Raw genomic sequence first — 16,099 nt, 5'->3', positions numbered from 1 at the left:
CACGTTAAGTTTCCCTTCCAAGCTACAGGCACAATAAGTATGCAACTACTGTGCTTTTTTAAATGAAAGCCAGGACACCTAGCATTAAGAGCACTTCCTAACCCCTAGGCTAGGCAAACTTAAGCTATTTACTGAGGTGCCTTCTGGATTTGCAATGTAACTTCAGAAAATGGCCAGATATTCTGGAAACATAAACTGGTAAAAGCAGAGACCACAAAGCTGGTGTTAAATACTCATGTTTCATGTCTAAAAATCACTGGACATTATTAAAAGTTTACAGTCTGACTTTTTTTAATGCTAACCTTAATCTTACATGTAAAGCTACTTTCTTGCAGATCAGTAACTTACTGTTGTAAATAGAACTGACAATGGTCTGTTGGTTTTTGGGAGAGGACAAGTTTTTATATTGCTAATATACTGAATATATAAAATGTTAAATAAATCCTATTATTTTCAGTCACGAGTACAAAGAGACTATGACTGTGTTTCCAGTGAACATATTAAAAAAAGCAAATGTAAAAAAAAAAAAAAATCAAACCATTCATCTTCTCCTCCATGGTAGGGATTAATTTTAAATACACACAGTTTGACTCATTTTTTAAAATGTTATTATATCAGAGGAAAATTGTTCTCCTTAAAATCCAGTTATAAAAGGTGACAATATGTGTTTTCATTTTTCCTTCCTGCCTCAGGGCACAAGGTTTTGTGACACAGGTACTAGTCTTGATCTTTAAGGGGTACTAAAAGAGATGGCACAAAAGTTTTTAACAGCTGACACCATCTCTCAATATGGGGAAAACCCCATGAAATTTAAATCGATTAAAAAGATTAAAAAAAAAAAAATCAAAACCAGTGTGCCACCAGAAAATCCATGTCAATAACCATTCAGGATTTCAGAAAAGTATTCTCATTGATTATATGTAAAAACCCCAATAAACTGTAAATTAGTAGCAGTGGGAGTTGTACACATGCACAAAACCTCAAGAAGTTGAGAATACCTGTGACTCTCTGCAACACTACCACATAGGCCTCTGCCAGAAGCAGAGACCAAACAGTGACGAGACTAAAACCCTCCCTAAGTCCATGACCCACACGCTATACGACTGCACCACTGAAATCTGCCTAGATAACACCACAAACCCTGTGCTACATATCCTACTGAGAATACTTATCCCATCACAGCACCATCCAGGGCAAAATGGCAAGAACTTCTATTTGATGAAGGCACTCATTTGATTAAACATTAAAATGAATATGGATCCCCCAGGTATGATTATTTCAGTTAAGTTCATTCCACTATCTCAACAGAAAACAAAGTAAAAGCTACCATTAATTTTATATCTTCCTTCAGATCATGATAAACACTTCATAAAGGAGCTCACTGATGCTATGCTGCTGCTGCATCTATTTGTCATACATGAGACTAAGCAGGTATCAAGTTAGACAACGAGGCCACCAAACTCCTCCTTTTATTGGCATCTCTATGACATTGACAGAGTATCTTGTACCCACCCGTTCACATAATTTTTGCTCGTGATGCCCACATCAAAATTTATCATATCCCAACCACTCTGTACTTAGTTTGTTTCCAGACTTCCCAGTTTGCAGGTAAGAAAACCATCAGTAGTTCTAATTCAGCTACACAAAAACATACATACAGCAGACTCCACAGTTGTATGAGACTAATATTCTTTGTGCAAAATGAGGAACCATAGAGGCACAGTAAAGCCCCGTTGTTATTATAAGCTACCCCCTACTATCATTAGCAACTGAGAGCCTGTGGAGAATTAGCTTTGGATACCACAAGCAGAAAAATGTGCAGGAGGATTAGTACAGACAGGATGAAACTAATGTAGAGTAACAATGTGAGGCCAAGAAAGTCTCCATGCCAGTTTCCAGAGGTAACAGCATTTACCTTTCCAGGATTCCACCTTGCTTCATTAGCCTAACTAGTTCCTGGGCATTTTTACTAAATATTCCATTAACCTGAGCACAAAATGCTGCAAAGGACTTCTCAACAAACATGAATATGCTGCACCCATAAGCTAATGCCCTATCCAAACTGCCATCATCCAACACAGTCTCCTACCAAGATCATGACCTGAGATTTGCAAATGGCTTCAAGTCTTCCTGAAACTTCTCCTTTACCACTGGCCTCTTCTACTTGCAGAATCCCACTAAAATGAATTCTTCCTAACACACATGCAGCCACTTATTACACTGTTCAATGGGCTTTAGAAAGGTGACCAGATACCACACTGTGGAGAACGATATAAAACTTATCCAGAATAAAATACATAGAATATAAACTCCATGCTACCATATCATTACTTACAGAACCAGCAGAATGATTCCTGCAAGTGCATGCCGCCTTCTGAAGCAGTACATACTACAAAGACTTAGAGACACGACAGACAAAACTTTGATTTGAAGCTTGTTGTGTTGTACTCCTCCACATCAAACACAATCTTTGTTCCAGATTGCTCTGTTCTGCTGTTCTTCAACACTAAGATTTAGATGTTATTGTTATGTCCTGTGATTACAATTAAGTTTTGGAAAAGTCATTTATATTACCTTGCACTGGAATAATAAGGGTTTCCTTCCTCCTCAAACCTCCTAATGATTGGCTCCTTCAAAGCTGCTTCATCTGCCTCAGATAACTAAAAAACCAGGCAAATAAACAAACACAGGTAAGATATTCTTTAATATTTTCTTCCACAATGACAGCAGAGCTTTATATGCAGCATCAAACTTGAAGAAACTGCCTAAATGATCTCCTCAAAGTTTTCCCCCCTTTTACACACAACTATCAATTTAGCATATTTGACAATGAAATTAAAATACCACTTTTCAAAACGGGTGGGTGAAAAAAGGAGAGTAAAAATATACTTAACTGAGTATAAGAATAATTGGGGATTAGCATCTGAAAAATTACTGAAGCTACTGTACTGAATAAACCCTGTTCTGAGTTGCCTTTGGCAAGATTTTTTATTAAAACAAGTCTGTGCTATTCTAACACTGGGTTTTCTTTAAAATCCAGAGTGGTCACCACTGTAATTCAGAAAATTTGCAAGTTTCTAACACATTCTACTGATATTAACTACAATTATGTTTCTCAAACTTCTTTCTGGGTATCATCCTGTCCATCTTGGGGATTTGGGAAATTAAGACAGAGAGAGATGAGGGTGAATATATTCTATCCACAGAAAGCCCAAGTTAAGTGTAGAAAAAAGAACTGTTGAGATAACATGTACATACCGCTTCATTATTTTGAATAACTACTCATGATAAATACAAGCAATTTTAAGACATCACGATAAAATCACTTCATATGGGACCAAGGTACTAGTATAAACATAAACCACGTCATTTAAAAAACACAGCAGAAAAGGCTGTTAAACAAAATACCACTAATTTTCAATTAAAATGTTGAAATTAGTCAAAACCTTTTCCAAACCTCTACAGACTTCTACTGTTATAAGTTTCATAACTCTCAGTCACTGATTAATTTGGAGGATCAGCTTTCTATAGAACTGCCTACTTCATAAATAATTGGAAAGACACTTTGTTCTCACATATTCCTCCTCATACTCCCAAACCAGGGAGGATTGCTGGCTGCTCATCTTGGGCAGAACTAATAATCTGGTACACAAAGTACAAAATGATGATTATATGAGAAATACTTCTCTTTTTAAACAACGACAAGAAATGTCATGAATGATCTTCACATTTAGATCATAAACTATAACATTTCACAAATACGTCATGTTTGTTAATGCACTAGCTGGCACTGGGAGAATGATCTTTCATTTGTGTCTCACTCTGTAACATCCCTTCCTAGCTCATAAAGTAAGCAACTCAGTGAAAGAGTAAATGATAATGACATTACTGCAAATGAAAGAAGAAAGATGTACCTGTTTTCCCTCCCTTGCTTTTTGGTCCTTAGCTATTGTAGCTAGAACAGTTGCAGCTTGTTCCCCTCCCATCACCGATATGCGAGCATTTGGCCACACATAAAGAAATCTTGGACTGAAAAAATACATATTAAATATTAAAATAAGACATTGCCTTATTTCCTAGTAAAGAACTAATTCTCACTCAGCTAAGAATTCATTTTTATGCATGACAATCTTACAATGTATTGGTTTTTAAAGAATGCAAATTAACGTACTTCAATGCTTGCAGCATTATGTTTGAAAATGTGAAAATTCTGCTCATTTCCTATATTCAAGCACCTTAAAAAATTATTTGTCTCTTTCTTTAGTCTCTCATCTCACATTCCCCCCCCAGGAATTTTTCTCTTTAAAAATATCACCAACAACTTCAAAAGTATCAGGGACCTTGAAAAATGAAAACAACATTTATGAGTCATGTCCAAAGGGTCAAAAAAAAAAAAATCCTTAGGGGTTCTGCAAACATTACTCATAAAAACAGGCTCATTAAAGTGAATAAGGATTTTTTACACAAGCTGGTACTCTTCATATGAATGCAGAATAAAGGACCAGCCCATAATGCCTAATGATTGTTAATCACAGAATCGTATAGGTTGGAAAAGACCTTTAAGATCATCGAGTCCAACTGTAAACCTAACACTACCAAGACCACCACTACACCATGTCCCTAAGCACCTCATCCAAATGTCTTTTAAATACTTTCAGGGATGGCGACTCAACCACTTTCCTGAGCAGCCTGTTTAGGACTGTACAATTTTTCCTCCAAGAGCTAAAATGGCAGAAAAGCATGTCAGCAGGTTTACATGTCAGAAGATCTCCTCCGTCACCTAATTCAAGGTTAATCATGAGCCTGTCAACCTCTACAGGTTTGTCAGGTTGTTATTTACTTAGGACCATATTCACTGAGAACTGGTTTGTTTTCCAAATAGCACAACTTCTGCAAGAGTTTAGACAGTTTTTCAGAATGGTACTTCAAGGTTATGTTCTCTTAACTTAGTCTTATCTCCTGTTGTAACTTGAATTAACACTTACCTATATGCTCTTCCACACATCCCATAGTTTCCAGCTCCATAAGAACCACCGATAATCACTGTTATTTTAGGTACATTGGCACAAGCTACAGCAGTTACCATCTTGGCACCATCTTTTGCTATCCCTCCCGCTTCATATTCTCTACCAACCATGAAACCTAAAGAATTACAACATGAAGAAAAAGCTCACTAACTTTATATTATTATACTATGCTACATGTCATACTATGTGCTTTATAGCACATGCAGAAGAAACTGAAGAACAAATCATAAGGCAAGGCCTTCACCAGCTGCTGACAGGCTGATTTCAGAACAGGCTGGAGGTGTAGGTGCAACAAAGCACACAAGATGCTGTCTAAAAGCCATAGGCTCAACAGTTAACAGTGAAGTGTACAACACAGTGAAACTTCAAAATATTGAGCTTATTCACCTGTAATATTCTGCAAAAACACAATGGGAATATTTCTCTGGCAACACAACTGGATAAAATGTGTACCCTGCGGAAAGGAAAGAACAAACAAACAAAAAAAGCAAGCCATTAAAAGTTGGATCAGTGATACTATCACTACCAGCACTCTGAAGTCTGTGACAAGTCTCCTTCCACTGAAATCCATGGGAGTATTTGCATCATGAAGTGCTGTACTACTTGGGCTTCATCCAAAGTCAACTACAAAACATGTATTCACTCTAGCAGAAGCAGGAAAATTCCAAAAATGTGTGAGTCCAAGGGTGAAGCAGAAATAATATCCTTTAAAAGCATTACTGCTGATAAAGCTCAACTGTTTTGACTCAGCCAATATGTAGTTAAACCACAGACAGCTTCACAGTGTGGCATCTGACATTCGAGTTTTATAAGACTGTGTCATGGAAATTAGGGACAGCCAGTCAGAAAAAAAATACCTCCCCATTTCCTGTACAAAAGAAAATTATTCTCTGAAATTGGGAAAGGCCCACATACACTATTTGCTCATGGCCCTGCCAATTGCTGTAACACTCTTTCCTTTTTCTCAGGGCAGATGTCCTCTCCCCATTTTCTAGGAAAAGACCATTTTCCTAGCAAAGATACAAATAGTAGATTCCAAGCTCCTGTTTCAACTAGAAATAATCTAAGTCAATACAGTTCCTCAGGTTATTTACACACCGCTGGTTAAAAAAAAAAAAAGGTATGTAGCACAGCAACTGAACAAATCTCTAGACCCTTCACAATACAAAACCAGCAAAATTTAGGAAAAGAAAACAAAAAAGAGAGAAAAATCATAAAGCATAATCTTTATCTAGCTTTTTCAGAGACGCACTCGCAAAGCATAGTGATAACCATGGGAAAAAGGTGTGTCAAACCTCCTTAAAAAATTGGAAAAGAAAAAAAAGGAATATTGTTAGATCATGATGCTTACAGAAGCAACATCAATCAACAAAGGTCTCTCTAGAAATGAAACAAGTGAAACTAGATCATCTCCTCTTACAGTACTGATATGCCAGGAAAAGTCAGCAGAGGAAGATTCCTTACATTTTTTTCATTGGTAGGAAAAAAGTTGCAGCACTACATTATCAGAAAAATACTGAAAGAGTTATTTTCAAATTGGAAATAGCTGTGTTAAAACAAATGCTAGCTGAAAACAATGTCACCTACTGTAGTGCTCCAAGTTGAAACTATTCCTTCAGTACATGAAACTAAATTTTGTGTATTATTTTATTACAGCAATAAATCAAGCAAAATTACTTCCTTTCTCCAAATCTCTCATCAAGGCTTCCTTTTTCCTACAGATTTTCAATACTGATTTTCTCAACATTAATTTGAGGAGCCTACTAGAACAAAACTACCATATATAATTGCTATTACAAAAAGATTCAACTGACAGTAGTTTCTTGAAAAAATAAAGAACTAAACCAAACAATATAGAACAAGGTAAGTAACTGCTCTGCCATACCCAGAAACTCTATCACCACCAATCCCCGAAGCCCAATCTGTTAACCATAAGACAATCACAATATTCCATCAAAGATGCCCTTTAATTCACAAAACGGGTATTTTAGTTCATAGATTTTATGAGACTGCACATGTTTTCACTCATTAGTCTAAGCCAGGAGCTGCTGCAGCAAAGTATGAAAATTAAATCTCTGGTAAACCAATGAACTGAGTACTGGAATCTAGGTTTGAAATTTTCCAGTTATTACAAGAACAAAGATGTGATTTATTGTAGACATTAGGAATTATAGCTAATAGGGTATTTTATGCAATCAGCATGCACTTTTCTTGTAATAGCTGTTAAGTTTCAGGATACACTATTTCAGCTGTGCTGTAGTCACACAAATTCAAAGGCTGTTTTTCTAACTATATTTTCCTATTGACCTATCTACTTCATATCAGAAAAATCTGCAGAACACCGCTTCTAAAATATGGTAAATTATTTTTACAGCTTATTAAGCTAATTCATGTTTATACTAAAAAAGTTAAGCCAGTCCACTTCCATTATTTAAAAAAGTTCTTCATGTCAAGAGCAAGTTGTCCACCAGAAGTTTTGTTTCCCAATGGCAAAGAAGCTAGTAATCTATTTATTTACCTTTTTTGCTGACTCTGAGAATAGAACTCCATTGTTTCCAATAATTCCTACTGGATAACCAAATATTCTTGCAAATCCTGAAGCAGAAAGATAGATTTTTAATTTTTCACATATATTTATTTTACCATAGCATATAAAGGTAACACTTTCTCTTGGTAACAGAAACTGCTATTCTTTTGAAGAAAAACATTATTAAAAATATCAATGGATGAGCCAAACAGAATGACTCCAACTATAAAACCAGTGGGAACATACACAAAATCATTATAATGTATTTCTAAATACCTGTAATTAAAGTATCCCCATACAAGGCTTTGAATTCATCAAATTTACTTCCGTCTACAATTCTGGCAACAACCTTAAGAAAAAAATAGAAAAATAAAATGAAATTCCTAATCCTTCATAGTTTTTAATTTGTTTAGAAAGAAAGATCATGCTAACATATAACTTAAAACAAATGCTTTCCATTTAGAGAACATCAAGCAGCCCACCATATAAATAGTCTGGATGGCAGGCAAAGCCCATTTACTTTTAAAGTGTGATTTATCTACATGTTTATAAAAAAGGAATTTAAAGATTAAGAATATTCTAATTGAACAGTTTAAATTATACAGGCACAAAGTTTTCCTGATTAGTTAAATTTCAAAGAAAAACTGCTACCTCTGGTTACATTAAACATTAATCAATACACTCACATTTATAAAGAGAAAAACATATATAGCCACGAGTCACTTTCTTAGAAGTAAGTTTATTTTCAGCTTTGCTTAAGTTTGTGATATACAAAAATAATGAAGATCTGTTCTGAGGTTTCTCTGAGATGCAAAGGAGACATTTTCTATAAATATAGATCCACTGCTAGCAAGACATTTGCCAGAATATATTTCTTTCAACTTTATAAGAACATAAATCCAAGCTATTACAAGAGTGTCTTGGAAGTGAGACTCAGTAAGTGTGTTCATCTTTTTTTCCCTTAATGCAAAGCAAATTCTAGTAATTTCTGACAAACTATTTTAAGAAAGGTACATACTAAGACTCTTCCTAAAATAAATACTTGGTTGGTAGTGAAAAAGGCTCTGCATAATGGGATCTAGGCAAAATATGAGAAAGTATGTGGTCTTGGATGAAGGTACCAAGGCAAATAATTACACTAGACCTGCAGTAGAGTACAATAATCTCCATATGTGTTTGGGAGAGCACTGAATTGTTTGGGGTACCTATACTCCATAAAGTTAAAATACTTGGATCTTTAATTTCACAGGATTAACAGAAAAAGAAAGCTATCACATCACTCAGCAAGTCTATAGAACGCTTTGCCAACACAAAGTTCCCTATTTTCTGGCAGCTTTTTCAGAATGTTATCAGTCTCTTGTCCTTGCTCATCCTTCTTAAAAGTATAACCAAAAAGCATTGTATTTTCAACAAGTCATTGCCATTGCAATGGATCCGCTGGACAAAAATATATTTAAAAAAAAAATGGTAAAAGATTTTATGAAATTTAAATATTCAATATATACCACAAATCAGATTTCTGTAGACAAACTATGATGATATAAAGAGTGATTTCCTGCAAGAAAACTAAGTGCATGCATGTATGGGCACACAGATCTTGCATTTATATTCATACCTCTTTGACATCAAAGTTTCTTTTTAGCTGGTCGCCAACTATTCCATATATTTCATCAGCAGGAAATAAAGGCTCTTCTGATGGTTCTATAGTCACCTGTAGCAATGTAACAAACAATTTACACAACAAAGGAATTATCAGTTCACATTATGACTTAAAAAAACAAGCAAGAATTAATTTGCCAATACCTTTGAGCACAGTCTTCTCTTCACCAACCCCATCAAAATGCCTGTACTGGCTTGTCCTCACTTTGCATAAAGATCAAATTTCTTAAACTGAAGGTTGGTAACACTTTCTCACTTACTGTTACCTTTGTTTCTACTCCTGTGTATACCTCCATGCATGCTCCACTTCTTCCATGTTATCAAAAATCAAGCAGGTCCTCCCATTTGCTTACTTTTCCCCCTGTGCCCTATTAGGCAGGTAGTATTCTGAAAAAGCAGTGAAGATTTTTGCCATGCAACTGAATACAACATCTGGCCTTCCTTCAGCTGCTGAGCTTTAATCTTCAATTCACCCTCTCGCGCCTCCTGCCAAAATAAGTTAAGGCAATTCCTCCCCCATGCTACCCATCCTGTTTTCTACAAGGAATTTTTAAATCAATACAATACAATGACATGATTTAGGTCTATCCCCTCAGTTTTATACCTTTCATTAATAATCATAGATAATGTGTATTCAAAAAGATGCTTTAGCAGGTATCTAATTTTAAGTCCATGGGAATGATCACATGGGCTTAAAATTAAATTAAGCACCTTGCACAACTGGGTTAATCTTAAAGCGCAATTCTATGATTCTGAAGCACTGTTCTAGTTGCTTCACTCTTGCATGTAATCCCAGTGATTTTGTTGGGAATAATGCAGCACGAATGTAACTGTAGAACTGAAACATTAGAGAAATCTTTAAGAACAAGAACCATAAACTGCCTTTTCAAAGTGTCTAAAGTCAGAGACAAAAAATGTGTTGTATAAATCAGGCAAAGAAAAGCATTCCTAATTTAAACAATACAGTGTTTTCAGATTCTATACACTTACATCTACTTTCTTTCGGAGATTTAAACTTCTTACAGCTTTCCTTGCTAGATGAAGTGCATGATTGTCATCCAAAGCATAATGATCTGTTACACCAGATCTTCTGTATATAAATAACAATAGCAATATGAAGACTTAAAAACAAAAAATATCTGACAATGAAAATTTGAGGTTTTAAAAACTTTTAAGACTTTAAAAGTTTTATATTTATCTTTAAAATATAGATGCTAGAATACAGCTCTTCATGTTTTGTTATGAAATTATTTTCAATATAAAACCCATAACTGAACTTTTCTTTGAAACAGTACATTCAAGTTATCAGACATGACATAAAATAGCAACTCTAGGAAGTAAAAAATTTAAACGATAATATAAAAGATGACAAACATTGCTCAAATGGAAATTAAAATTAATTCAAAATTATAAATAAAACCTATGTTGACAGAAATGTTATGAACTGCCCTTAAAAATAATTATTTATTCACTTCAGTAAACTGAAGTAAAAACTAAGCATTTATCGTACAGTAATACTTAACTTACTGTACAGTAATACCTAACTTTGCTATTCTTTTCATTTTAGAACTAGAAAGTGCATAGAATTCTTTGTTTTGACAAGTATTCTCTTAAAAAACCACAAGCTATTTTCACCTTGTTTGTAGTAAGTTCTGACAATAAGACAGACACAATCTGCAAAATATATTATCTTTCTCAATGTGTATTATTTTATTAACACTCAGTATTAAACAGTATAGAAAAGTCCTCCATATTTTGTGTGATGCTGCAGTACATTAAACATGTAAGTATTTTAAAGTAGTAAATGAAGGAAACAAGATCCTAACTAGAGTAACATAAGGTAACTATGCTACTCTATCAGTAAATGATTAATCAGCACCAGATAACGACACAGAAAATCTTAATTTTCAAAATCTAAATATAATTTTAAGAAGATCTAAATATAAATAAAAAATAAAATAAAATACACCCTACTAAAGTCTAAAGGATGGAAGAAATTAACTCTGGGAAAATATTTCTTTAAACCTGCAGTGAAGATCTGCCCCTCCAAGATCCTCTGCTGATACCTCTTCACCTGTTGCTGCTTTAACCTACCGCAAGAAATAGAAAATGAGCTTTAGAGTCGACACTTGTCTTGCATTAATATTTATACTGGCTTAGTTATAGCAATAAAAGAGATCTTTGCAAAATGCTTCTTCATTAATAATATTTCCGCAGTTACTCTCCCTCAGAGCATTTAAAATATGACAACACAGAATCTAGTCAAAATTACTTAATTTCTCTGACCTTGTATCCTTATTCCAGCATTAATATGTAGTTTGAGAAAGATTCTCCACTTACTGTTTTATTTATTGCTGTGTCCATTATTACTGTGAGTATACTTACAGACCCTTTAGATTTATGAACATGCATTTTCACAAAGAGTTTTTTAGCACTTAAAAAGCAATTTCAAATGTCATACTTTCGTCCATTGTTTCAAACAAAAAATACCTCAGTTGAAACTCAGCATTCTTTGACTTTGCTTTCTCTATACAAACTCTTCTTCTGTGGATTTTAACTTAAATATTAACCATAAAACAACAATTGGCAGTTTTTATTTTCTAAATCTCCCATTAAATACACAATAATTTAGTAATAATAATTTTCTTTAAAAAGCATATTAATGGCATAAAACTGTTTGGCTCAAGTATGATGTCTCCATAAAAATACCTAAAAATCTAAATCCTAGATCTGTCAAATCTTAGGCCCAACAGGGTAATTCAAGAGTGAGTGAAATCCTTTTTAAAAGCAGTATCATTTAATGCATGGTAAAAAAAAAACTTCTTGATGCATTTCCACTCTACCATAACTGCTTTGAAAAGGATTGCTTGCAAGCTGATGAAACCATTATTCATAACACACAGAGAGTACAGAGGTAGCGCAAGAGACAAGGGAAGAGAAAACTATCATCACTTCCAAAACAGATTTCAGTTTCCAAGTTTTGTCCTAAAACCGAAACATACTAAATATATATATACATATACACACACACTTCCAAACTGTCATGTTTGTAAAATTAAGTATAGATATTTCTTCACTAGTAGGATTTTTGCTTTTAAATTTGAATGGCTACCCATGTAATATGAAGGTGTGGCATTAGGATACTAATTAATGAAAAGTTTCTGTCAGAGACATAATTAACTTGAATCTTCATTAAACAACAAAACAGAAGAACATGCTTTTAAGAGAAATTAGGAAAAATTTCTTCACCAAAAGGGTTATCAAGCACTGAAACAGGCTGCCCAGGGAAGTGGTTGTCACCATCCCTGGAGGTATTTAAAAGACGTGTAGATGTGGTGCTTAGGGACATGGTTTATTGGTGGACTTGGCAGTGTTAGGTTTACAGTTGGACTTGATGATCTTAAGGGTCTATTCCAACCTAAATGATTCTATGATTCTAATCTATGATTCTATGAAATAATTCTATACATCTCTCTCTACGCACCTGACACACTATGCAGTTAGAACATTGTGATTCTGTGACTACTGCAGAACTTTGAACAAATCTGAATAGAGCACTGATTTCTATTAGCACAGAAATCTAGACATTAATTTTAATAAACTGTATAAAAATGGCTTTTTTCCTCTTCCACAGAGGTGAAGTTTTCCTTCTCCAAATCATCGAATTTGAGCTGTGGAGTCTCTCAGCCACCCTGGGAGATTGTCTAGTTTACCTCCCCTGCTCAAAGCACGGTCAACCAGAGGAGGTTGCTCATGACCATGTACAGTCGAGATCTGAATTATCTCCAAGGATGGAGACTCCACAACCTCTCTGGACAGCCTGGTTCAGCATGACCACCCTTGCACTAAAAAGAGTGTCTTCTTACATCTAAATAGAATTTCCTGTATTTCAGTTTGTGCCCTGTAGCTTTCTGACCTGTCACTGGGCACCAATGAGAAATCTGGCTCTACTATCTTTACTTCCCCCTGCATGGTATTCATACATATGGATAGATTCCCCCCGAGCCATCTCTTCACTGGGCTGATAAAGTCTCAGCTCGCTCAGCCTCTCCTCATATCACAGATGCTTCAGTCCTTTCATGACTCACCCAAGTATGTCCATGTCTTTCTTGGTCTGGAGAGCCCAGAGCTGGACCTAGTACCCGAAATGTGTTTTATGAGGGCTGAGTAGATGGGAAGGATCACCACCCTTGACTTGCTGGAAACACTCTCCCTAATGCATGCCCCACATGTTGCTGGCTGCCTTTGCTCCAAGGGCACATTGCTGGCTCATGTTCAACTTGGTATCCACCGGGACCTACAGTGCCTTTTCTGCCAAGCATCTTCCCTACTGGTTGGTCCCCAGCCTGTTCTGATGCCCAGGATTATTCCTTCCAAGGAGCATTTGCCTGCTGTGTCTAACTTCAAAAGGTTCCGTTCAGCCCCTTTCTCCAGCCTGTTGAGGGCCCTCTGAAAGGCAGCACAATCATCTGCTCTATTAACCACTCCTCACAGGTTTTTATCATCTGCAAATTTGCAGATGGTGAACTGTGGACCATTGCCCAGCTCATCAATGAAGATGTTAAACAGTATTGGTCCCAGTACCGACCTCTAGGGTACACCACTCACGACTGACCTCCAACTTGAGCCCAGCAGTTCAGCCAGTTCTCAGACCACCTCACTGCCCATTTACCCAGTCTGTACTTCATCAGTTTGTTGAGGATGTTACAGAAGACAGTGTCAAAAGCCTTGTCAACGTCAACATAAACAACATCCACTGCTCTCTCTTCTTCCACTGAGCCAGTCATCTCAGCATAGAGGGCTATCAGTTTGGTCAGACCTGATTTCCCCATTGTAAAACCATGCTGACTACTCGCAGTCACCTTCTTGTCTGTAGTGTTTCTGGAAATAGCTTCCAGGATTATTTGCTCCATCACCTTCCGAGGTACTGCAGTGCAATAGAGCATTCTACAAACCATAGTTTAAATAGCACTAGCTTTCTTAAAAGTTCATTAAATTCTAACAGACTGCAAATACAGCCTTGGCAAGACACATGGGGATTTTCAAACAAATCCCTGTTCAAGCTACTTCGGCTAGCAATCATCAGGAGAAATGAACACAAACTTTAGATAAAATGTGCATTTCCCACAATACATCAGGCTGATGTGTAGTAGAGTCCCTAGCACATAAATATACACAAATTTGACAAACTTATTCTTTTTTTCACCAGACTTTCCTTCACTGCTGAGCACAGAAAGTAGTGAATTTTCCCTGGGGAAGGAAGAATCAGAAGTTTCTGGAATGGGATGGAGAAGCCTACAGGTCAACATGGCATCCTGAGCTCCCAAGCAGTATTGCCAAGGGTGAGGATACAGATTCCTCACCTTGGGGGAGTGCAGAAGAATGACCCTAGATATTACTACTACTGCAACGCTTCTCTTACTATCGAGATCTGTCTGTTCATTAAGTCGTTACTTCTCACCTTTCTGAAAAGGCAGCCAAGGAAACTTGCACTTTAGACTTTGGACTGTACCTGCAATTCATGTTTTTTGTAGCATACACATCCCAAGACTAACTATAACTAACATCAGGGATTTTCTTTCGCTTCCTTAGGATGTTTTGTCTTAGGCAGGTAAGCGATAAAATCGACTCCAATTTTCTTCAGATACGAAAGGCTTTTGGGGAACAGAGCATACACAATGATGGCTACAATCTCTGCTACAACATGGCACGGAATTTTCTGTGGGAGTGTGAAGTAATTTTGATGCTTAGAGAAAGGCAAACAAAATATTTTCAGTGAGAATATGAAAAGCTCTACCAAACAGAAAAGCTGACAGGTAGTGATATTAAAGTTTGATCTATACGCACAAAGATAAGGATCATTACATCTGCAGGTTGCTAAGGAACAAATGAAGTTGGGGGATAGTTGTGAAATCTTGCTCTGGAAGTGGTGAAAAGTTTTCGGTCTTTCTAACTTCACAACATCTTTGCAGTCACTGACTTGCCTAGCCAAGTCTTCCCTTTGAGACCTGACTCAGGCCACCCTTTTTCAGCTGCCTATCCTGGCAAAAGTCTCCTGCACTACATCTCAGTGATAATGGCTTAAATTCTCTTGCAATGTTAAACAATTACCAGCCTCTTAGAACGAGACAGTCTGGTTCTCTTTTTTCCAGCTTCCTAGCCAGCTTCTTGGTTAGTACTGGGTATTAGCTGTCTTATTTTGCACCTGCTTAATGCTGGAGCTTGAAATAAAATGGCTTTGAGTAAGCTCTCCAGGACACATTACTCAGTGCACCCAAGGGGTCTCTCAGGGTCTGATGAACCTTTCCAGCTCTAACAAAGCTCCAAGCAGAATCACTGAAGGTGCACAGCACTCCCCAGCACTCTTGCCAATGGAAATGCCATGTCAGAAGAGCTGAGCTTGTTCAAGTCTTTCACATTTACTAGCTGAGCTTCTGCAACAAATTCCTCTGAACCTGAGCAAGCCCCAAAGGCAGTACTGCCACTTTATATGCCACTAGCTCTAAGCTAATGAACCGTGCTGGACCTAGAAAAGGTTTGTACTTAGACAGCTCAGGTGTTCTTGCAATCTGAGGTTATTTGTAACACAATAACCAAGCTAATAACAGTCTGATGTAAAAGTTCATTTCTTTCATCATACTAATTTCCTTATCTCAATAAAAGATGTATGAATCACCTAACGTTACTCACTGAACTACTATCTTCATTCATATTTATGCCACTTTTCACCAAGAAACTCCTAGTATCTAAATTACAGTGATAAATTTACAGAGAAAGGCTTAATTTTGAGGGAAGATTTGTCTTTGTTTACCTATAAACAACAAGCTGAAAGAGACTACTACAAGATGAAAAGGAACAGAGACTTAGGTAAGACATTTCAAACAAT

At 36.3% G+C, this 16,099-nt stretch overlaps 1 protein-coding gene across 2 annotated transcripts in view; it reads right to left on the bottom strand.

The window, feature by feature from the left end:
- Positions 1 to 16,099, bottom strand: part of MCCC2 (methylcrotonyl-CoA carboxylase subunit 2) — a 39,468-nt gene that overhangs the window by 4,959 nt on the left and 18,410 nt on the right. For both annotated transcript variants that reach the window (XM_072860508.1, XM_072860509.1), the window contains exons 8-16: positions 11,239 to 11,303; positions 10,204 to 10,303; positions 9,170 to 9,265; positions 7,831 to 7,903; positions 7,546 to 7,622; positions 5,415 to 5,481; positions 4,986 to 5,142; positions 3,915 to 4,029; positions 2,575 to 2,660 (exon numbers count right to left, since the gene is read on the bottom strand). In XM_072860508.1, coding sequence (XP_072716609.1) covers positions 2,575 to 2,660; positions 3,915 to 4,029; positions 4,986 to 5,142; positions 5,415 to 5,481; positions 7,546 to 7,622; positions 7,831 to 7,903; positions 9,170 to 9,265; positions 10,204 to 10,303; positions 11,239 to 11,303 — 836 coding nt within the window. The remainder of the gene's footprint in view (positions 1 to 2,574; positions 2,661 to 3,914; positions 4,030 to 4,985; positions 5,143 to 5,414; positions 5,482 to 7,545; positions 7,623 to 7,830; positions 7,904 to 9,169; positions 9,266 to 10,203; positions 10,304 to 11,238; positions 11,304 to 16,099) is intronic.

Source organism: Ciconia boyciana, chromosome 4 (assembly GCF_034638445.1).
Source record: "Ciconia boyciana chromosome 4, ASM3463844v1, whole genome shotgun sequence".
Lineage (NCBI taxonomy): Eukaryota > Metazoa > Chordata > Aves > Ciconiiformes > Ciconiidae > Ciconia > Ciconia boyciana.
Note: the sequence above shows the minus strand (reverse complement) of the source record. Positions and strands in the feature narration are given on the sequence as shown.